The following is a 25,001-nucleotide window of genomic DNA, read 5'->3' on the forward strand; positions in this document are numbered from 1 at the left end:
GAGGAAGGGGAGATGGTTATAAGACGGGAGAACAGTGTGGTCAATTAATTACAAAGGGGTGGCGAGGACCACGTGCGCAGGGGGTCTAGGCGGCAGGGAGGACAGGCCTGGCTGGAGCCGAGGACTGGGTGGGAAAGTTTGCTTCTGTGACCAACCTGTCTCTCCGTCTGCTTGTGCCATACAGCCCTGCGGGCCCACCCCACCTCACTCTCAGTTTAATCGCATCACTCTTTACAGCTTCGTGAGTGAGAGCCTTGGCTTTGCAGCCAGATGGACCTGAGTTTGAGTTTTAGCTTCACTACTTACCCCCGTGTGGCCCTTAACTTTTCTGAACCTCCCATTTCCTTATTGCCTTGCAGGTTTTTGATGATTGTAATGCACCACCATATACAAAGTATCCAGTAGAGTTTTCAAAGTACTCAGTAAGAGTAGCTACTATGGCCATTACAGCCTGCCAATGAGGTGATGAGTGCTGGAACCAGGGTGGTAGGATGGGGCAAAAAGGGATGAAGTGTTTTAACTTCAGACAGTCTTGAGTTCACATTCCAGCAACATCACTTCCTCTATAGTTCCCACTCTGCAAGGGATTACATGAGATCATGAATATAAAGTTACTCCACAAGGGCCTGGTACACCAGCAGTGCCTTTTAAAAATGTCTGTTTCCAGAATCTGAAAAAGAATACACACACACACGTATATGTACATATACATATATAAAAAACCGAATCACTTTGCTGTATGCCTGAAACTAACACAACATTGTAAATCAACTATACTTCAATAAAAAGTTGTTTGTTTTGGGAAAAAAATGAAAAAAAAAGTTTGTTTCCTTGCTCATCACTTATCCACTCTTTTCTTCTTTGTTCCCCAGCATGCAGCTTCTAGTCTTCTAGTTATATGTTTGTGCAAAGAGTAGGACAGTGGACATTGACTAGGGTCATGCCTTGGTCTTACCCTGGCGTTCTTGGTCTGAGCTGTTGACCAGCATTACTTTGAGTAGTCTTCCTTTTCACTCACAAAGAATCCTGGTTTGGCAATAAATTACCCTAGTACTACCTTCACCTTTCTGCCCACCAGTCTAGCATTCTAGCCATTATCCCAGGCTGCTTTTTCTGAGGAGGAAATCACCTGGGGGCTTTGGGCTGGGGCATATCCCTCCAGAGTTACTGTGGAGTTGACAGGCATCCCCCTGAGGCAACCACCTCATTTGTGTCTTCTTTACTGTCTGGGGGTCCCCAGGAGTAACTGGTTGGCTGTCTGCTTTTAGCCACCACATATTCTTTCCCCTGGGGTTTCTCTCCTCCTGGAGCTCTTACTGAAACAAGATACAGCCACACAATAGAGTTTCTACCCTCCCCTTTTATATTTGCTTCCAGTCGACACAGCTTTTATGGTTGCCTGGGTTTCTATGATATGTTTGGGAAAAGAAAGAAAAATAAAAACACACAAGAGGAAGTCACCACTCTTCATGACCCATTAGAAATGATCCTAACCTTCATAGGTATGCAGAAGTTGGCTTTTCTTACCCCTCCTCACGGATTCATCTCTTTCAGAGAACTTCTGAAATCCACCTTTGTCTAATCTTCCTGCCTCTCTTTTTTTATTCTTGAGACTTTAAGTAATGGTTCCCTGCTATTCTTTTAGCAATTTTGGGGGGCACTTAGTAAGTACTCAGTAAATATTCTTTTCTAGAGTAGTGGCAAGCCACAGAAGTAGACTGAAAAGGAACAAATTCCTGGCAGTTGTTTTTTTTAAGGCTCATTCCCACTGAGAAATCCTGGTCTAATCAGAATGAAACTACAGATAATGACATAATAATGTAAATGCTTATTAAAAGCTGTGTGCTAGGTACTTTACATGCATTATCTCACTGACATCTCACAGCAGCCCTGCAGAGTTAGATACTAGATACAGTTACTATACTCTTTCCCTCATTTAATAATGAGAAAAACAAAGTCTTTGAAAGGTTAAGTGATTTGCCCAGTTACTCCAATAATTCTTCCATTATGACTGAAACACTTGAGGTAAGCTGGAATTCAGACTTGGGCAGCCTGTCTCCAGAGCTCTTGCTTTTAACAGTTCTACTAGACTGACTCCCCAGACTGCAGGCACCAAAGACCCCACACCAGATGAGTAGCCAGGATCCAACCTGGAGGAAGCCTGCCTGGGGTGGGGTGGACCCTGTACTTCTGAAAAAGAAAAGGCATGACACGTTAGCCATTTTCACTTTTCTCTCTGTGGTCTTGCTTTTGCCCTGCTTCCTCTGATAGCTTTTCATACTAAAATTAATGATCGCGTCCTCATTTTACTTTTCAGAGTTATAGAAAGGGCACCATTTTGGTGACTGTTCAGTGGGTCATTCCCCTACCCTACCCCTGCCCTCAGTTGTCAGTGATTTTTCACTGCTGTTTATTTTGGCCATTGATGGAGAAGGGATGGTATCACCAAAGGCATTCTGAAGTTAGGGTGTCCATTGGGATGGTGGACGAGGCTGCTCTTCAGGGAAGGAATTTTCCAGGCATTTAAACTAAAACCTCTCAATCTTGCTAATTTTGGACCAGTTCTTCCTGTGAGGTGAGTGTGGGGGAAATGCTCTTGAATACTCCTCACCTTTGGTTTTCCAGTATCAAGATCTCTGCTGCCTGATTGTATCGTGTGTGTGGTTATTTTTTTTTTTCACTGATGAAACTAACTTTCCCTGATTAAGGTTGGGACTTTTCTCTTTGGTCATTTCAGACCCTTTCAGTGGAGTTTTTGTATCTTGTCTTTTGTCTCTGATGTTTCCTTTACTTAGTCAGGCTTTATTTCAGGTTTCACTTATTACATCTCCGCCCCCTTTCCTACCCACCCCACCTAATTTTTAGATGTCAGAATATATCCATCACAGACGACCAAGTTGTCATTCTGGTACATAGTCTTCATAATGACTCGTAGCTAGTCTTAATAACTAGTCTTCAACTAGTGCCAAAGCTAAAGGACAATTGGATGGAGAAAATATACCTCCTAGATGGGTCCTTTTAGTTGGAGTAAACCTAAGATCATAAGGCAACAATATTCCTAGCTTTGAAAGTGACCAACTATAATATTAGCTAACATTTACCCAGCATTTATTATATGCTATGTCATGTACATTGCCTATCTCGTCTCACCTAACCCTCACACAGATCCTGAGCAGGAAACTTTCCATTTTCAAAAGGACAAAATCACAGCTCAGAGAAATTAAATGCCTTGTCACAGGGTCACACAACTAGTAGATGGTGGTCCTGGGATTAGAATTCAGCAACCTTAACCTCTATACTGCTATGTAAAGGAAAACATCACCTGGAGTGAGTTAGGCAAATGATCTTGGCCAAGTCACATAACCTCTCTGTGATTTAGTTTCCTCATCTGTAAAATGGGGAAAATAAAATTACTCTTGGAGTCATTTTCAACACCTCTGTGGTGTTTAAATAAGGAGCTGTCCAAAGCAGAGCTCTTGACTTGCAAACTGCCTCCCCTATCTGCTCCTCCTCTGTCTTCCTCTAAGGCTCAGTTAACGACACCACTACACAGCTACTCAGCCAAATCGCCCAGAAGTCACCTTTGATTCCTTGATTTCCTTCACCTGTCACATCTAATCCAGTAAACCTTAGTGTTCTACCTCCAAAGTATAACCCACATCTGGTCATTTGTCACCATCTCTACTGCCATGACCTTAGCAGTCAAGCCACTTCACATCATACCTAGACTACTGAGTCTTACTGTATATATCAGTATTAATAAACAAGTTAAAAAAGAAACAAACAAGTAATAAACCTTTCTCCCTTTTATCTATCTAAGCAGTAACTAAAAGACCCATGAAAAACATGATTTTTTTTTGCTAACCTTGCAATAACAGAATCTCATATTTAACACATTATGAAGAAGCTTTAATATAATGTAAAAGTTAGAGGTGGGGGCACCTAGGAAACATCAAAGGCAGTTTTTTGTATATTAGGGTAATTTTGTCCCTCATAGAATTTTCTCCTCTCCCTGGGCCAGGAATAGAAGATGAGGTCTAAGTAACTGGAGAGAGAGTGTAAAAGAAGAAGGGACTTGTGTGTATAAGGAGTCTTAGGATTTTTTCATTGGTGGGCATTGAGTTGGCTCTTACCTTGTTGCCACCTGGAACTGCGATGAAGTGGATAAGGACCCTTGAAATAGAGATACTGGGTTCTTGGATGCTCTGAGTAGACATTTCTAATAGCTGTGGAAGGGATCTAACCCACAGCAAATCAAACAAGGATGTGGAGAGATCTGTCTGGAATGTCAAGGTGATTAGACCATGCAAGGATCCTGAAGACTCAGGAAGAACAATGGTTCAAAGAGAGAACTGCTGATTAAGGTGGCAAATATCAACTCAAACCATTTTTTGGAGCACCTGAGCTCCCTGGGATGCCCAGAAATACCTGGAGACCATACTGTGGGGTGTTGATGGGGTGATGCTACCATGTAGGTTAGGGTCTATCTTGCCCAGCGCCAGCCAAGAAGAATATCACAATGTAATCTAAAATTCTTTGCTAGCCATATCAAAAAAGTAAAAAGAAATAGGTGAAGTTAATTTTAATAGTGATTTATTTAACTTAATAGATAAAAAATATTATCATTTCATTATGCAGTACTAGCCTAGTGGTGTGCTGGAAAAGCAGCTGTCTAAAAAAAAGTCCCAATTTGTAGCATTTACTAATTTCAGTGGTGTAAATACTCTCACCATGGCCATTTTCAAGCTACAATAATGATACTAATAGTGACAAATAACAATTATTGAATGCTAACATATATCAGATACTCGTTCTCTCTCCCTCTCTTTCTCTCTCTCCTCTATAGTAGACGACTGAATGAAGGCTGGGAGGTTAAATAACTTGTCCAGTGGCAAGTAGCAAAGCTTTGATTTGCATACAGGTCTTCTGACTTTTGCCCAAAGTGTCAAGAATAAAAGCAGAGTGGGATCAAAGAAGGGTGGGGAACCATGGAGCTAGAAGGGTAGAAGAAAAGAATAAAAGCTCTGAAGAACTAGAATACAACTGTAGCCTCAATTCAGTCTAATTCATTTCCTGTCTTGAGCACAGCCATGGACTGTTGCTAGGGGAGCTGGGACATATGAGAATGAATGGGGCTTGGACTCTCTTCCATGTGGGGAGACAGGCACATACATGCAGAACTCTGAGACAGGGCAGACTGTGATCTGTGATAAAAGAAGAGCCTAATCCATCTTCCCCATGCTGAGCCTAGGGCAGAGGGAAGGTCACCAGTGTGGTGAAGAGCCCCACATTAGGGCAGAGGGATTTGGGGGACCTGGAGCTTGAGCAATGCCTAGCAGGGCATCCTCTGGGACTTCAGGGTCAGTGATGAAACAGGAAGTTGAGATCTAGATTCCAAGTTTAACCAAGATATGTTGGAAAGTTTGAGCTAATATAGGAAGGAAAATGGTAGGAACTGCAGAAAGCACCAAGGAACACAGCAGAAAGTAGGAAGGAGAAGCCTAGAGGAATTCCCTAAGCCAATTTGAATAAAGCTGTAGGGTTTCTGTGCGTGTGTGATTTTTGCAGAAAGGACTTCTCAGTACAGCTTAGGGTGGCAGAAATGAGTGAACAAACCATATACAATGGTATTGGGGGTAGGGACATAGAGAATACTACCTTCACAAAGAGAGAGACTGCTGATCGAGCCTGCCAAAAGCTTTAAGCGGTGGTTAATATAACATATGTCAGTGAAAGAATAAACACTGAAAAGCATTTACAGGTTTAAAAAACACAACACAATTACGTCTATGTAGAGCCTACTCTGCCTAGACACATTGCTTGGTGTATTGTATAGATTATTTTATTCTAGCTACAGTATAGGAAGACATTCAGAAAAAAGTTCCTTAGAAGGACGTTGAAGATAACAGGGTAAAAGCTCCTTATCTCAGAGTGGATATATCTGAGGGTAGAAACAAGAAAGAATTTAAGAAACAGTGTTCTTTTGGTACAGTTTTATAATTTCCAGCTGTCTTGGTCTGCTCAGGTTGCCATAACAGAATACCGTAGACTGGGTGCTTAAACAACAGAAATTCATTTTTTCACAGTTTGGAGGCTGGAAGGCCTTGATCAAGGAACCAGCACGGTCAGGTTCTGGTGAGAGTTCTCTTCCTGGATTGCAGATGGCTGCCTTCTCACTGTGTCCTCACTTGGCAGGTAGAGAGAAAGAGCAAACTGGTGCCTCTCATAAGAGCACTCACCCATCTGATCAGGGCCCTGCCCTCATGACCTGTTACCTCCCAAAGGCCCTATCTCAGAATACCATCATACCGGGTTAGCGCTTCAACATAGGAATTTAAGAGGGATGCAAACATTCGGTTTATAATAACAGTTACTGAGGGTTTGGTACAGTTAAATAAACAGACAAACCCAGATGATCTTGGTTTAAATCCCAACACTATTGTGGTTAATTTACTCTGAGATTCTGGTTCCTCATGTTAAAAAGATGTGGTTACTAATAACTATGCATAGTCTTCCCAGGAAGATTGAATGAAAGGAGGCTTTTGTGCTTGGTATAAATAAGACACCCAAGAACATAAGATATATTCCCATTCACCAATAATTTGGAAAAAAATAATATCTAATTGACAGAAAGAAGTTACTTTCTCTTATTGAATTAGTGACTGTGTACATTTGGCATGTTAGTATTTGCTTAGATATATTGACTGTTTACTAAGTGCCCAGGCCAGACATAGAGCTTGTATTTAGAAAAATCAGTAGTATCGCATAGAATATTAAGAACAGGCTCCAGAGTAAAAGGACCTGGATTCAGATCCCAGCCCTGCCACATACTAATTGTATGACCTTGGCCAAGTTAATTCACCTCTCTAAGCCTCAGTTTCTTTCAATTATAAAATGGGGAGAAAAATAGTACCCTCTTCATAGGTTTGTTGGTGAGCATTGGAGAGGCATTTCAGGCAGGACAATAAGCAAATGCGAAGACTTAGAAAGTGAATATTGTGTTGCCTCATTCAAGGTCAGTTATGGACATGGACATCTATACCAGGGTTTCTCAACCTCAGCACTACTGACATTTTAGGCCAATAGTCCTTTGTTGTAGTGGGGGCCATCCTGTGCATTGTAGGATGTTTAGCAGCATCCCTGGCCTCTAACCACTAGGTATCAGTAGCACCCACCCCAAATCCAGACAACCAAAACTGTCTCCAGATATTGCCAAATGACTCCTGGGGGGTAAAATCACCCCAGTTGAGAATCAGTGGTTTACACAATTTATACCCAATTAAATGTATTTTGGAAGGAGGAGGGAATCTCTTATGTACTCAGTTTAGGTTTGCTTTTGGAATGATTACTATTTAAAGAAAATTGTCTTTTGGGAATGAGTAAATGTTCTGTATGTGATGGTGGTTTCATGAGTGTATACAGCTGTCAAAACTCATCTAATTGTTAACTTGAAGTAGATATAGTTTATTGTCTGTAATTATATTTCAGTAAAGTTGATTTTTTTTAGAAAACTCGCCTATATTATTAGTTGAAAGATCTACTTACAAATTTTTATATGTTCTTGGCATTGCATACATATTTTAAATGCACAATTTAAAATGTAATTTTGTGAGCCAAAAAACTGTCTATATATTTGCTTTCCTTAATGGTGTAGTACTTCATGGGCATGTTTCCATAGAGAGAAAAAGATTCTGTAATAGTTTTGTGCCACTAAGTTTTAGAATCTATCATCATGCCCTCAAATAACTTCCAGTGGTCAATTCAAGATAAAGAAAAGGAGCAAACATGAAGAATGAGAGGCAAATCAGCATCGGAAGAAGAGGAGTTGACATATGAGGGGCTAATGAGTCTGAAACCCAACGGAATATTATTATACGAGTTCACATTTGCATTTGTACTAATGGTGTGCATCCGGTTTCAATGAAAAGTATACATTTCAGGTTTGCTAATCTTTCACACTAAGATCAAAATCCAGCTATCAGGAGACTTCTGTATTTAATAGTGCCATTTTCAGTTTTGTTTAGACTCTCATTCCTTTTTGGTCCTGAAAATAGCATAGTTCAAATCTACTGCAAGCAAATTCAATTTAATTTGGCAAATCTTTATAGAAAGACTATTCTGGCCTGTGAGTGAGTGCGATACAGGACTTTTGACCTCAATATCATGCAGTGTCATGGAGGTGACGGAAACAGATTTGAATAGTTGTAAGATAAGACAGAGTATGAAAAATGCTATCTACACAGGGGCAGAAACAACCGCATCCTTCTGGGAGGCCCAGGCAAGGCTTCGTGTTACAGAAATGTAACAGTGAAACAGACTTTAAGTAGTCATTTGGGGAGATTAACAATTTTGGCTCTTAAGGAAGCTTTTAGAAATACAGATTCACAGGCAGTATTCCAAACTTATCAAATCAGAGTTTCTAGAGTTAGAGATTAGGAATCTGAACCTTTCAAAATCTCTTCTTAGTGATTCTGATGATCAACTAGGCTTTGCGAACTACTGATCCTACAAATCCCCTACGCAATGCCAGAATTGTTTAGCCTCTTCTGGAGCACCGCAAGCTCACTACCTCACAAGACAGCTAGCCCTTCATGGGAAGTGTGTAGGGTGTAGGATTTTGATCATCAGAGATGGAGGATAAGGATATTTGAGGCAAAATGATCATCAGAAATAATCAGAAAATGGAGATGAATTTGGAGAGGAAACTTGGGGTTCCATTACAGTGTGACTTGAGTGTCATGCTAAAGAATTTCAACTTTATCCTCTATGAGATGGATACTCCTTGATAAGAACTTGGTCATCACTGGGTTTAAAGATCCTGCCAAAGCAGAATGGATTAGACATCAAAGAGAATGGAAAGAAGTAGGGAGAACAGCTGTAAGTTTAATTCAGAGGTTCAAGGGAGAAAGTAGTAAGGACTTGGAGCAGAAGCAGTCGAAATGGCAAAGTATGAGCTGTATTGCAGGGATAGTGGATAGTCCTACAAGTCTGACTGATTGAGGCAAGGAAGAGTCAAAGCTGATTCTAGGGTTTTGAGATTTTGGAGTGCCGAATACATTAACTAGAATGGGAACATTGAGATCAAGAGCAGGTTGAGAAGGCAAATGGAAAATCAGGTGTTTGATATTTGAAATGCGTTTGTTTCTATCACCTCCCATCTTACTCTGTCACCTGTCCCAGGTCAGCGCTAAGTTATGACTCCCTTTGTACACTTGGGGGTGGCACAAAGTAGGCCCTCAAAATGTTTGGTGAATGAATATCTACTGTGAATATCTTCTCTCTTTATCCTCTCTGTTTTAGATCTGGACCTTATTATTTCTCGCTTAAATAATTACAAGATTGAGGACCACCCAGCTCATACAGCTGTCTTTGTGTGAATTAGAACAAGGAGCCCTCTCTGAGTTTATGAATTAGAAAAATGTGCATTTATATGGGTGGTTGCAGCCCTTTGTTCAGGACTTGGGAAGCTGAGCACACCTTTGTAGGAAGGTATTAGCTCCCCTTCTCGTAGAATGAAACCTCCTGCTCTAAGATGGGGGGCTTGCAGAGCTGAGTGCAGAGGTGGGGTTTTAGACTTACTCATCTCCTCAACTGGCACAGAGCACCCTGGACAATCTCCCAGCTGATCTCCTTGATCCCACCCTGCCATTTCTATTTCACTCTGATTTTTTTCCTAAAATGTACTAATATCACACTCTGCTTTCCATATTTCCCCAGTGCCTTCAGGATATAGTTCAAAGTCCTTAACCCACTCCTGTGCACCCTTTCCTCCTGCATAGCCACCTCAGACCCAATACTTTACTGGCTGTGATTGTCCTCCCTACCTGTCTGTGACCTCCTTTTTAGTTCATTTCTTTCCCCCCAGCACCAGCATGTAGGCACCTGGCTCATGCTTGTTGAATGGACTAATGACTTAGAAACAAAGGAAAACTGCAGATTTTACCACCCAAACCCTCCAAATCAAAACAAATCTCCCCCAAAACAAAAGAACAAAAAAAGCAAATACCAACCCCCCAACCAAAGAAAAGTTTTGCTGCTTCCTGAACATGAGGTATTCTGTCAGTTGTCAAAGCTTTTTTTTTTTTAAAACCTCCCCTCCCCCCATACTTTTCTGTAGACTTGAAGTGGCTATTTATTTGGAGATTAAAGATCTATGGGAAGATAATTGCTTGGAATGAAGTCTGAGGCTTCCATTCCAAGGCTGATTTGCTCTGGTGTATCTAATCTTTGTGAGATACTTTAAAAAAAATTGCACATAGATTCAGGTGACATACTTGACCTCTTTAAAAACATGTCAACTTTGGAGATGGAGGACTCTGTCCATCTGCCCAAGATTGAAATGCCAACACTGATATCTCTGATGTTGGTTACATTTGTTCCAAATGCTAGACCAGCCCAATGATGAACCTTGAAATGCTTTCATAGTCTTATCAAAAGGTCTTGCCCAGAACTTACAGCCCAATTAATATTTATTTTTCCATGTGTATTCCCCCTCTTCCCACAAAGAATGGGAAGAAGCTGTGAGAATATATTCAATTTAAAAAGAAACAAATGTAAAACATCATTTAAATGTCAATAAAAAATTACAAGTAGGCAAAATACGGCAGTAGGAGATGGAGGCAGGGGAGATGACAGGCGTGCCTCAGATGTACAGGACCAAGTGTTGGTATAGCTAGTATAACCTTCCTGAGGCATCACCAAAATGGGAATTCATTCTGTTGCATAGTTCTCATTGTCTATAAAGACAGTAATTTATATCAGTAATTGTCAGTTTTTCTTTACAGAAGCCAGGCTGTTAACAGTGAGAAAAGATGCTGCTCAGGGCACAAGGATGCACTCTGTAAATGTTTTTATTTTTCATTTAAAAATATTTTCTTTGACTTTCAGCATTAATAGTTTTTACTCTTTCTTTTTCAGCTGGTCTCTACTGTTTCCAATAGTATTTTAGGCTTTTTTTTTTTTTTTTTTGCTGTGGCTCTTATAGTCAGTGTTTGGAAACAAATGAGTAAATAGTTACTGATTTTAATGTTTATTTTTAGCTATTAACTATTACTCAAGAATTAAGTTCTACACACTTGATTTTTCTTTCAATTTTTTTTAGTAGATCTTTATTGGAGTATAATTGCTTCACAATACTATGTTAGTTTCTGTTGCACAACAAAGTGAATCGGCTATATGCATACATCTATCCCCATATCCCTCTTGCATCTCCCTCCCACCCTCCCTATCCCACCCCTCTAGGTGGTCACAAAGCACCGAGCAGATCTCCCTGTGCTATGCTGCTGCTTCCCACCAGCCAACTGTTTTACATTCGGTAGTGTATATACGTCGATGCTACTCTCACTTCACCCCAGCTTCCCCCTCCCACCCCAAGTCCTCAAGTCCATTCTCTATGTCTACCTCTTTATTCCTGCGCTGAAATTATGTTCATCACTACCTTTTTTTTTTTTTAGATTCCATATATATGCGTTAGCATCTGGTATTTGTTTTTCTCTTTCTGACTTACTTCATTCTGTATGACAGACAGACTCTAGATCCATCCACCTCACTACAAATAACTCAATTTCATTTCTTTTTATGGCTGAGTAATATTCCATTGTATATATGTGCCACATCTTCTTTATCCATTCATCTGTCGTTGGACATTTAGGTTGCTTCCATGTCCTGGCTGTTGTAAATAGAGCTGCAGTGAACATTGTGGTACATGACTCTTTTTGAATTATGGTGTTTTTCAGGGTATATGCCCAGTAGTGGGATTGCTGGGTCATATGGTAGTTCTATTTATAGTCCTTAAAGGAACCTCCATACTGTTCTCCATAGTGGCTGTAACAATTTACATTCTCACCAACAGTGCAAGAGGGTTTCCTTTTCACCACGCCGTTTCCAGCATTTATTGTTTCTAGATTTTTTGATAATGGCCATTCTGACTGGTGTGAGGTGATACCTCATTGTAGTTTTGACTTGCATTTCTCTAATAATTAGTGACGTTGAGCATCTTTTCATGTGCCTCTTGGCCATCTATATGTCTTCCTTAGAGAAATGTTTATTTAGGTCTTCCACCCATTTTTCAACTGGATTGTTTGTTTTTTTGATATTGAGCTCCATGAGCTGTTTGTATATTTTGGAGATTAATCCTTTGTTGTTTCATTTGCAGACACTTTCTCCCATTCTGAGAGTTGTCTTTTCATCTTATTTATGGTTTCCTTTGCTGTGCAAGAGCTTTTAAGTTTAATTAAGTCCCATTTGTTTATTTTTGTTTTTATTTCCGTTACTCTAGGAGGTGGGTCAAAAAAGATCTTGCTGTGGTTTATGTCAGAGAATGTTTTTCCTATGTCTTCCTCTAAGAGTTTTATAGTGTCTGGTCTTACATTTAAGACTTTAATCCATTTGGAGTTTATTTTTGTGTATGGTATTAGGTAGTGTTCTAATTTCATTCTCTTACATGTAGCTGTCTAGTTTTCCCAGCACCACTTATTGAAGAGGCTGTCTTTTCTCCATTGTATGTTCTTGCCTCCTTTGTCATAAATGAGGTGCCCATATGTGCGTGGGTTTACCTCTGGACTTTCTATCCTGTACCATTGATCTGTATTTCTGTTTTTGTGCCAGTACCATACTGTCTTGATTACTGAAGCTTTGTGATGTAGTTTGAAGCCAGGGAGCCAGATTCTTCCAACTCTGTTTTTCTTTCTCAAGATTGCTTTGGCTATTTGGGATCTTTTGTGTTTCCATATGAATTGTAAAATTTTTTGTTCTAATTCTGTGAAGAATGCCATTGGTAGTTTGATAGGGATTGCATTGAATCTGTAGATTGATTTGGGTAGTATAGTCATTTTCACAATATTGATTTTTCCAATCCAAGAACATGGTATATTTCTCCATCTGTTTATGTCATCTTTGATTTCTTTCATCAGTAGTTTATAGTTTTCTGAGTACAAGTCTTTTGCCTCCTTGGGCAGATTTATTCCTAAGTATTTTATTCTTTTTGTTGCAGTGGTAACTGGGATTGTTTCCTTAATTTCTCTTCCTGATTTTTCATTGTTGGTGTGTAGGAATGCCAGAGATTTCTGTGCATTAATTTTGTAAACTGCAACCTTACCAAACTCATTGATTAGTTCTAGTAGTTTTCTGGTGGCATCTTTAGGATTTTCAATGTATAGAATCATGTCATCAGCAAACAGTGACAGTTTTGCTTCTTCTTTTCCAATTGGTATTCTTTTTATTTCTTTTTCTTCTCTGATTGCCATGGCTAGGACTTCCAAAACTATGTTGAGTAATAGTGGCGAGAGTGGACATCCTTGTCTTGTTCCTGATCTTAGAGGAAATGCTTTCAGTGTTTCACCATTGAGAATGATGTTTACTGTGAGTTGGTCATATATGGCCTTTATTATGTTGAGGTAGTTTCCCACTATGCCCACTTTCTGGAGAGTTTTTATCATAAATAGGTGTTGAATTTTGTCAGAAGCTTTTTCTGCATCTATTGAGGTGATCATATGGTTTTTATTCCTTAATTTGTTTATATGGTGTATCACTGATTGATTTGTGTATATTGAAGAACCCTTGCATCCCTGGGATAAATCCCACTTGGTCATGGTGTATGATCCTTTTAATGTGCTGTTGGATTCTGTTTGCTTGTATTTTGTTCAGGATTTTTGCATCTATATTCATCAGTGATATTGGTCTATAATTTTCTTTTTTTGTGATGTCTTTTTCTGGTTTTGGTATCAGGGTGATGGTGGCTTCATAGAATGAATTTGGGAGTGTTTCTCCCTCTGCAATTTTTTGGAAGAGTTTGAGAAGGATCGCTGTTAGCTCTTCTCTAAATGTTTTATAGAATTCGCCTGTGAAGCCATCTGGTCCTGAACTTTTGTTTGTTGGAAGATTTTTAATTATGGTTTCAATTTCATTACTTGTGATAGGTCTGATTATATTATCTAAATCTTCCTTGTTCAGTCTGGAAAAATTGTACCTTTCCAGGAATTTGTTCATTTCTTCATGGTTGTCCATTTTATTGGCATATAGTTGTTTGTAGTAGTCTCTTATAATCTTTTGTATTTCTGCAGTGTTAGTTGTGATTTCACCTTTTTCATTTCTAATTTTATTGATTTGTGTCCTCTCCCTTTTTTTTCTTGATTCTGGCTAAGGGTTTATCAATTTTGTTTATCTTCTCAAAGAAGCAGCTTTTAGTTTTATTGATCTTTGGTATTGTTTTCTTCATTTCTATTTCATTTATTTCTGCTCTCATCTTTATGATTTCTTTCCTTCTACTGACTGGGTTTTCTTTGTTCTTCTTTCTCTACTTGTTTTAAGCATAGGTTAGATTTCTTTTTGAGATTTTTCTTGTTTCTTGAGCTGAGATTGAATTGCTACAAACTTCCCTCTTAGAACTGCTTTTGCTGTATCCCATAGGTTTGGGTCGTCATGTTTTCATTGTCAGCCGTTTCTATGTATTTTTTAATTTCTTCTTTGATTTCTTTAGTAATCTCTTGGTTATTTAGTAGTGCACTGTTTAGCCCCCATGTATTTGTGTTTTTACAGGTTTTTTTTCCTGTAATTGATTTCTAATCTCATAGCATTGTGGTCAGAAAAGATGTTTGATAACATTTCAATTTTTTAAAATTTTCTAAGGCTTGATTTGTGATCCAAGATGTGATCTATCCTGGAGAATGTTCCATGTGCACTTGAGAAGAAAGTGTATTCTGCCACTTTGGGGTGGATTGGTCTATAAATATCAGTTAAATTTATGTGGTCTATTGTGTCATTTAAAGCTTGTGTTTCCTTATTTATTTTCTGTTTGGATGATCTGTCCATTGGTGTTAGTGGGGTGTTAAAGTCCCCTACTATTATTGTGTTACTGTCAATTTCTCTCTTCATGGTTGTTAGCAGTTGCTTTATGTATTGAGGTGCTCCTGTGTTGGGTGCATAAACATTTATAATTGTTATATCTCCTTCTTGGATTGATCCTTTGATCATTATGTAGTGTCCCTCCTTATCTCTTGTAACAGTCTTTATTTTAAAGTCTATTTTACCTGATATGAATATTGCTACTCCAGCTTTCTTTCGATTTCCATTTGCCTGGAATACCTTTTTCCATCCCTTCACTTTCAGTCTGTATGTGTCCCTAGGTCTGAAGTGGGTCTCTTGTAGACAGCATATATATGGGTCTTGTTTTTGTATCCATTCAGCCAGTCTGTGTCTTTTGGTTGGGGCATTTAATCCATTTTACATTCAAGGTGATTATTGATACGTATGTTCCTATTACCATTTTCTTAATTGTTTTGGGTTTGTTTTTGTGGGTCTTTTTCTTCTCATGTGTTTCCTGCCTAGAGAAGTTTCTTTAGCATTTGTTGTAAAGCTGGTTTGGTGGTGCTGAATTCTCTTAGCTTTTGCTTGTCTGAAAAGCTTTTGATTTCTCCATTGAATCTGAATGAGATCCTTGCTGGGTAGAGTGATCTTGGTTGTAGTTTTTTCTCTTTCATCACTTTAAGTATATCCTGCCACTCCCTTCTGGCCTGCAGAGTTTCTGCTGAAAAATCAGCTGATAATGTTATGGGGATTCCTTTGTATGTTATTTTTTGTTTCTCCCTTGCTGCTTTTAATATTTTTTCTTTGAATTTAATTTTTGTTAGTTTGATTAATATGTGTCTTGGTGTGTTTCTCCTAGGGTTTATCCTGTATGGGACTCTCTGCACTTCCTGGACTTGGGTGACTATTTCCTTTCCCATGTTAGGGAAGTTTTCACCTATAATCTCTTCAGATATTTTCTCAGACCCTTTCTTTTTGTCTTCTTCTTCTGGGACCCCTATAATTCGAATGTTGGTGCGTTTAGTGTTGTCCCGGAGGTCTCTGAGATTGTCTTCAATTCTTTTCATTCTTTTTTCTTTATTCTGCTCCTCAGCAGTTATTTCCACCATTTCATCTTCCAGCTCACTTATTCATTCTTCTGCCTCAATTATTCTGTTATTGATTCCTTCTAGTGTATTTCTCACTTCACTTATTGTGTTGTTCATCTCTGTTTGTTTGTTCTTTACTTCTTCTAGATCTTTGTTAAATGTTTCTTGTATTTTCTCAATCTGGGCCTCCATTCTATTTCTGAGATTCTGGATCATCTTTACTATGATTACTCTGAATTCTTTTTCAGGTAGATTGCCTATTTCCTCTTCATTTATTTGGTCTTGTAGGTTTTTACCTTGCTCCTTTATCTGTGACATAGTTTTTTGCAGCCTCTTTTTTTTTTTTTTTTTTTTTTTTTTAATGAGTGGGATTGTGTTCCTGTCTTACTGGTTGTTTGGCCTGAGGCTTCCACCACTGGAGTTTGTAGGCTGTTGGGTAAAGCTGGCTCTTGGTGCTGATATGAGGAACTCCGTGAGACCTCACTCCGATGAATATTCCCTGGGGTTTGAGGTTCTCTGTTTGTCTGGTGCTTTGGACTCAGAGCTCCTACCACAGGAGTTTTGACCTGACCCCTAGCTTGTGAACCAAGATCCTGCAAGCCGTTTGGGGTGGCACAAAAAATAAATAAATAAAGAGAACATTAACAAAGTAAAAAATAAAATTAGACTAGGAAACAGAAAGAATATAAAAATAAAAATATAGATAAAACAACAACCAGAAGGTACAACAGTACCACAATAGTAAAAAAGAGGAGGGAAAAGAAAAAAAAAAAAAAAGTGGGGGGTTGGGGAGGAGGCTTTGGCTGTAGGGGGCGGGGCCTAAGCAAGGGTGAGGTTTGGGTTGTGGGCGGGGCCAATGTTCAGGACCCATAGGGCTGGAAAAGTCCCTGGGGGCTGTGGGGGGGGGTGGGACCTAGGCTCAAGGAACCAAAGGGGCCCAGGCGTGCCCCCCACCCCTGGCCGCAGAGGGCATGGTACCTCCCCTGGGAGCCCAGCAGGCTTCTGGGGCTCCAGTGGGTGGGGAAAATGCCCTTCTCTCCTCTCTTGCTCCTCCAGTCTGGGAGGGTCCCTCCTGCCTGCCTCTCCTGATCTCCCCGGCCTCCCTCCTATGCCCACAAGGACCCATGCAGCCTGGAGGGGGCTTTGGAGGGCAGGGGACGGGCCTGGGAGCTCAGCAGGCTCCCGGCCTGAGTGGGCGGGCAGTCGCCCTCTGCTCCTCTCCCCCTCCTCCCGGAGGGTCCCTCCCACCTGTGTGTCCTGATCTCCCTGACCTCAGGGGCATAGATCTTGTCTGGCCTCCACTTCTCCTCCCCACCTCAGTCCCTCTGCATCCTACCGGTTCACTTTAGGGCTCCTTCCATCTCCTTGGGCATCAGAGTTCCCCACCAGCAGCCAGCAGGCACCCTAGCTGTGGGGAGACGCTAACTCCCCGTCTTCCCACACCGCCATCTTGACTCTGCCTTTCAATTTTTTTTAATCCATACCCTGTATGTTACACATACTTTTCTCATAGGAATACCTATTTAGAATTAAGTTTAGATGGAACTTGATTTCTAGTTTTGGCTTGGCGTGTATGGTGTAGTGTCTCAGTCACCTTATATTTCAGACAAAAACTTGAACTTCTGAAGACCAATATGTTCTGAAAACGCAAAGTATAATGATTATAATGAGGGTATCAATTCATATATTAATTGATTTAAACTGTATTACTGTATTAATAAATGTACTTTCCATTTCTCATAAGCTGTTTCCCTCTTGAATATGCCTCATATCAATTTTCTATAAAATTAAGTTGCATACAACAGCTCATTTATTTTGTTGATGTTATTTCTCTCTTCTTTCCTTCTTTAAATATCCATTGAGTGGCTGATAGGGAGCTCAGAGAGACATACTTGACCACAGAAGAGTTGTTCTCTCTTAAACAGCCCCTCCCAGTGTACCTATACTGTCCAACATAGTACTGGGCTCACTATGTATTCAGTAAATATTTATTAATATGACCTTGACATTATCAATAACTTTATCATTTATTTCATTTGATCATTTATTTCAATGGTGAAGGGTAAGTAGTGTCTACTGGTAGAATACTCTTACTTTCCAAGTTCTGTGTCTACCCTGACCTCAAAGAAAGGAACAACCTTCAGAGCTTATTTGAAGCTATTCATTTGTTCGTTCATGCAAACTTATGTATGGACAAAATGTATAGTGGAGGGAAGGGAAAAAGTCAGGATACTCTTCTGCTTCTTTCCTGCTATGCTTAAAATTAATCATGTAAGTCTTTACTAAATTTGCCTCAAAGATTAAATGAGAAAAAGATTTTAGGGCTGTCTAGCACAGTGCCTGACACATAGTAGATGCTCAGTATATGCTAGTTTATTATAATGCAATGGACTAAAACTAGAGGATCTTACTCCTTTATTCTACATGATTCACCATCCTATTTTAAACTTTTCTCTTTTTTTTTTCACTTGAAGAATGGTCTTCGTGTGCTTTTTTCCCCTGAATCTGTTGAATGGGTTCAGTGCTTAGTTACCCAATCAAGTGCAGCCAAGAACTTAAGGCTAGCATTTTCCTTCAATCTCTTCTATGATTTAAGACACCTCGGGGAAGGGATAGATGAGCTCCTACATCAGTGGATGATGATTTTTATCTTTATCAAGTGACCCACAATTTGGTTACTGGTGCAATGAGAAATTAAGAAAATAGCACACTTTTATGACTGTCATTTCACAGTCACTCAAATCAGAACTGGAATGCCACAAAAACAACTCCCTGTTAGCCCAGAGAAAAAAAAAGAAAGAAAGTAAAGGGGAAATTCAGATTAGTCACAAAGAAGTTCCCCCGCCTGCCTGCAAAGGCTGCAGCATTAAAACTGAGAGTCCGCTCTGCTCTTTCAATCGCCTCTTGTCTCTGGTCCTGGGACCTTTGTGTGTTTTCTGATCGATACACCTTGTTTTGGCTTCATCTCCTTCTTTGCGGGGAAGAGGTCAGTCCTCCCTCAGGTTCCCTTCTGTCACAGTTTTCATCTTCCCTGCATCCAGATTGTGAAGATGGAAGGGGTCCAACCCCTGAATGAGCATGTTGGAAACGCACCAGGACGGAGATTCTTGAGGAACAAGCTATTGCTGGTGTCCTCCGTAATTCAGGGGCTGGGGCTGCTCCTGTGTCTCACCTACATCTGTCTTCACTTCTCTGCTCAGGTAAGATGCACCACTGGCATGTCCTTTCCTCCAGCTCAGGCTGATGGCAGCTCCAACAGCTGCAAATGGTCACTTGGAAATAATCTGACACCAAAATTTTTTTTTTTCCCTTTTCCGCTCAGCGATCGTAAAGTGTGGTCAAACACCCTTTTGTCTCTGTTTTCCTTCCTTTTTTTTCAGCAGTGGCAGTGGTGGGGCACAGTGGAGATAGGGCAGGGGCACTGCTTCTGGATTATTCTTTTTCTTTGCAATGCAAGAATCCTGGTATTCCTTTATGAGCTGTCACTTAGAAGCTTTGAGTCACTGATATACCTACTTGGTTTACCTGTTCTGCTAGTAAGCATCTGATCAGGGAATTAATGTAAAAAGGAAATAAGAAAATCTCTTTACATTATTACACTTTCCTATCGTATTCATAAACCCCATAGACTCTCAAGGAAATACGCTTTTTGAAGAATGCTAAATGTATCAGTATTAAGTTCTTTTAACTAGCTAGCCTTTGTATTTTAAGGGCAGAGATGTATGTGTTCACTCCTGTATGTGTGCATGGCCAAGCATTTACCCCAGTAACTTGATCAGATATTGTTTCTCACAGCCTTTCTCTACCAATCACAACTTATAGACATCACTTTGTCCAATACATTATGTAGTGGAAGATCATCATTTTAGTATTTCCCCCACTTAATGAAGATATTCTTTCCATTTTTCCTTCTCCTTATTATGGTCCCTTTTACATTATTTTTTCTTATTTACTTATTCATATCTACAAACATTATTAGCTCTTTAAGGATGTTCTTGACTGCAGGAGATTCCACTGAAAAGAAAAAAAGAATAGTGTCCCTATGTTCCCTTGTTGGGGCTAGTCTGATAGTTCTTGTTCTCCTGGTGGATGCTCTGTGTTAGAAAAGTCTCTCCCTGGTAAAGGTCAGACAATAGGAACTTTTATTTCTGATGGCCAGGTCAGAGACTGGGTACCTCAAATTAGATCAGGATAAGATGAGCAGAGTCCTAGATGATGCCTGGGCTTGTCTTCGCCTGCAGGAAGTAGGGGTTTTCAGTGCCTACAGGCTAATGGGGGTGTGGTGGTGATCACTGTACTATAGAGTGCTCGTGTCCCCAAATTCCCGAAGTGCAGCTGGTGTCATACTCAAGCCTGCAGACCAGTGAGCACCACAACACACCCATCCTATCCTCATCATGCCAGACGTTTCCTTCTCTTCACAGAAGCCTTTGGGTGAAATTAGAGTAGGCGATCTGGGGAGAGGGTGTGGGGGGAGGAGCAAAGTGTCCATGGCAGGATGCCCAAGACAGAGACCGGAATTAGGCTCTTCCGAGAAGAAAACAAAGAGTAACCCAAAATAGAACAGCTGAGTTTATTCACCAGGTCTGGGAGCCCTGAGAGTACTTTTTCAAACAACCACAGCGTTACATATTTCCTTACACTGTGGGATGATAAAAAGACAGAACATACGGCCCCAGTCAAGGCTCAACAATTAATTGCACTAGGGCTCTGAGCAGGAGAGAGCAAAAGGTGAAACAGATACAGGTGTGTAGCCAGCTGGTGGCGGGGGCCGCCCCGAACTATCAGTACCCAAGGGATGCAGAGGAAAGGGGTCCTTTCTAGCAAGTCACCCAGCAGTTCTGTGCTAGAGCCTGGAAGGGAAGCTGAGGGCTGGCTTCCAGGATACTAGAATTCATGGAGCTGATCTTTGGGAGAGAATTAGCTTTCTCTGGTCCTGGCCCAGAAATGGAAGCAAAGATAGAGGAGGCATATTAGAGCTGTTTGTTCAACAAACGTGTTCTTGTATACTTTGGATACAGAACTTTTTGAGGCACAGATATTTGAAATTCTTAACTTGACATTAACTTCAACTTTTTTTCTTACTTCTAGCTAGACTGTTTTAGCTAACATCATTTCTTATACTGTTAATAAGACCCAGGGCAGCATGTTGTGTCCTTAAATTTAATCTCATAAGCTTTGTTAAGGGGAAGGACATTCGTGTGTGTTCTCCCCAGAACTTGATCAGTCATGGTGGCAGCAGTGTGTGTGTGTGTGTGTGTGTGTGTGTGTGTGCACGCATGCGTGTGTGTGGGGGGGAGAGAGAGATTGATTGAGAGAGAAGGGTGTAAAGTAACAGCTGAAGAAGGGACATAGACTGATAGCTTTTCTAAATTCCTAGATAAGATTGTTGGGAATTTTGGTTGAAGGATGGGGTAGGTGGTGATGCCAATCAATCTCTACTTTTATAAGACATAATATTAGAGTGATCTGTATAGGGGGTGAAATAAAGCTGAAATGCTCACCATTTGCCTAGTTAAATTGGATCTCTTTCATTGTAGGAGAGATATTTGGAGAATAATCATGATTTTTTTTCTTATTTCTTAGATTAAATTTTAAACTTCATAAAAAATTTCCTATATGGATGACTCTGTAAAAAAATACATATGAAACTGTTAAACTCCATTTGGCAGTCAACCTTCCCTTCAATCAAGTTTATTTAGTAACCTTTATTTTCTCACCACTTGGTTAAGTTTTATTATGTGAAAAGCAGAAGTTTTTGTTTTTGAATGTCAGAAAAAAAGATGGACCTTACCCACTCATTATATAATACACTTCCCTCTTTGGGTCCTGATTTTCTCATCTGAAACATGAGGCAGTTGGATCAAATGATCAAGAAATATCTCTTCCAGGTCAATATCCTGTGGGTATGTAGTTTATATATATATAGTCATAAAATGGGTATGAGGATCTGAGAAATACCAATTTAAGTGGACAGATTTTTGTGCCTAAGCTTCTGGATACCCTGGTTCTTAAGAAAGGACTGAGGGAAATCAAATTTGCACATATACTTGTAATCTGTATTTATTTATATACCATGTACCTATCTAAGTAACTTATTCTGGATTAGCAAAATACCTTATTTAGAAAAGGGAAAGAAGTGGATGCTGTAGAAGAATATCCATGATACAAGTTATAAAATTGAGTCACAAAAATCAATACATGCTGTTTGGATGTTTATTGGGACTGCCGTTTAAAGTATCAGCCTTGGGCTTTCCTGGTGGCGCAGTGGTTGAGAGTCCACCTGCCGATGCAGGGGACACGGGTTCGTGCCCCGGTCCGGGGAGATCCCACATGCTGCGGAGTGGCTGGGCCCGTGAGCCATGGCCGCTGGGCCTGCGCGTCCGGAGCCTGTGCTCCGCAATGGGAGAGGCCACAACAGTGAGAGGCCCGCGTACCGCAAAAAAAAAAAAAAAAAGTATCAGGCTTCCACTCTTCCCCATACCTTCACCTGGGAACAGTGGCAGAAAAAAGCTGATCTATAAGGTGAGAAGCTTTTGCAAATTATACACATGTGTCTCAGAGCTATTGAAGCTGGGCTCTTCCAAGATTTGTATCATCTTTATCAGAGTATTTTAAAGATGTGCTTTTAGTGATAATTCTTCAGCACATCCCACCCACAGTTAAAGGTTTATATTCTTATCAGTTTTACTCCTGGGAAAGACAGAAGTGAAGGCATTTGGAAAGTGAGCTGACCAATTCTGTATCAGTGATGGCCAGAATTAGAATTCAGTTTCTTGATGAAGTTTCAGACTATAACTTGGACTTTGTATCCTTTAGGAAGAAAAAGAGGCATTTTTGATTAAAAAATCTTGTCTCAGATTAGCTCAAATTAAATGTGTCCCCATGTAATTTAATAAGTTTTTAAAGACATTTTTTATGATAGACATGGAAATAATTTTCAATGTAATTGAATTTGCATTTTATAAGAAATTTTATGGGAGCTAAAAAGAAACATCTGAAGTATTAAACTGATTTGTCACTAAGTATTTTGAGGCTCTTAAAGGAGGTACTACTGAAAATGTATAGAATTGTTGGATTTTTGAGCAGACATTAGACATAGTCCACTTATGGATAGGAAAACAGAAACTCAGGGAGGGTACAAGCCGGAGGAGGAGGTAATGCTTCCCTGATATTAGAAGAAAGGTGGAAATTCTTTAAATAGACAAGAGGGATGATGGTGGGTGGGTAGGGGCAGAAGGCTTTCTAGGTAAAAGAGCAAGTTGTTCAGAATGGTTGGAGTTGAGAGTTCATTGGGGAAAGTGGAGGGAGATGAAGATGAAAATCTAGGTGGGGGCAGGACACAAAGGGTCTTGTGACTCATGCTAAGGGAACACACTTCATTCCATTCTATGCCAAAGAAAATACAGGAAAAATTACCCAACTTGTCGCTTCTCCAAATTTCGCTACTCTTATGCGGTCTGCATATTGACAAGTACAGAAAGTGAGTCTAACCTCACATAGCACTAGGGGGCGCCACAGTAAAACTAACAGTTCTTGGATATCTTTTAAAGAGAACCCACTCTTATTTCCTGAGGAGTTAAGAACACTTTTCTCAGGAAGACAAGCGCTCATCCATGTGTAAGAGGATGAACAATATCAAGCGGGCCTAATATTGTTCACTATTTACACAGTGATGATAGTTTCTACAAGAAAAATTTAGATATGGGTTGTGACCCAAGTACCCAAAATAGGACAGAATAGCTTGGACAGGAATCATGCTGGAAAATGTCACATATGTACACATGAATAGAAACAAATATACACACTCAGAGGAGAGATGGGAAGCAAGCAGAAGGGCTCTTGGTATAGACCTTGGAGTATAACCGGCCCTTTTCCTTTTCTCTGACCTCAACTCCTAGCTACTAGCCCTGAGTAGAGCTAGCCTTGCCTAGGGGCTGATCACCCTGCCCTTCCAATTCTGTTTCTTTTAATGGAAATTACTTCTGTGCCCTTCACTTTCAGAGAACCCACAGCTTCCCCACCCACTTCAGGGATTCGCCATTCATGGCTCATGAACATTAATCTTCTGGAATCACTTAGGTTGGAGGAGCCATATACAATGTTGTTATTCCTATTTAGGGAGTGAAAAGATACAACTGAATAACGAAGTAGAAGGGTTATTTCTCATAGTCACAGATAAAATATATGGCATATGTGGTAGTGTTAGGATGAAATTAGATTCCCCAGCATCCTATGGCTTGTGCATTTTGTTTGTAGCCAAATGAAGGCATTAAAACACTTCCTCATACAAAAATACAACATATCTTCTCAAAATTTTAGGGGAGTCATTGAGGTGTAGGAGAGAGAACACTGGACTAGGAACTAGAATATTCTGGTTCAGTCCAGTCTTTTAGCTTTGTGACTCTGGGTAAAGTCCCCAAAATTCCGAGTGTCAATTTAATCATTTTCAAAAATTGGAATTTGGTTATTGTGAGGAACAAATGTGTTACAGAGCTTTATAAATGTTGAGATGATTATTATTATTCATGAATATGCTTCCATAAGCATACCACCACTAAAATGTTTGCCTTATGGCGCACGCACACACACACACACACACACTCCATAACTCAAATCTCAGAAAGCATATTATAGGTAAAGTTAACCTTAACTTCATGGACTTTGACTTTCCTACTGTAATTTTTTTTTTTTTTTTTTTTTTTTTTTTTGCTGTACGCGGGCCTCTCACTGCTGTGGCCTCTCCCGTTGCGGAGCACAGGCTCCGGACACACAGGCTCCGCGGCCATGGCTCGCGGGCCCAGCCGCTCCGCGGCATGTGGGATCTTCCGGGATCGGGGCACGAACCCGTGTCCCCTGCATCGGCAGGCGGACTCTCAACCACTGCGCCACCAGGGAAGCCCCCTACTGTAATTTTTAAGGCTAAAAAAAACCCTCTTGGTATAATTCTAACATTTTTGAATATAGATGTCTAATTAAGACCTCATGGCTGTATTACTGAACAAAGGAAAAATGAAGGAGAGAATTTATGAGGGTATAAAATGTTATCAAGTTAGTGTCTGAAAGTGGTTCAGAGATCTAAAACGGCACACTTAGAACACATGGCCCAGG

At 40.2% G+C, this 25,001-nt stretch overlaps 1 protein-coding gene across 1 annotated transcript in view; it reads left to right on the top strand.

The window, feature by feature from the left end:
• Nucleotides 1-25,001, top strand: part of TNFSF4 (TNF superfamily member 4) — a 105,533-nt gene that overhangs the window by 67,362 nt on the left and 13,170 nt on the right. Inside the window, exon 2 of the mRNA XM_060088573.1 lies at nucleotides 18,932-19,090. Within this exon, the coding sequence (XP_059944556.1) occupies nucleotides 18,941-19,090 (150 nt within the window). The 5' untranslated portion in view covers nucleotides 18,932-18,940. The remainder of the gene's footprint in view (nucleotides 1-18,931; nucleotides 19,091-25,001) is intronic.

The sequence above is a fragment of the Mesoplodon densirostris genome, chromosome 2 (genome assembly GCF_025265405.1).
Source record: "Mesoplodon densirostris isolate mMesDen1 chromosome 2, mMesDen1 primary haplotype, whole genome shotgun sequence".
NCBI classification, from domain to species: domain Eukaryota; kingdom Metazoa; phylum Chordata; class Mammalia; order Artiodactyla; family Ziphiidae; genus Mesoplodon; species Mesoplodon densirostris.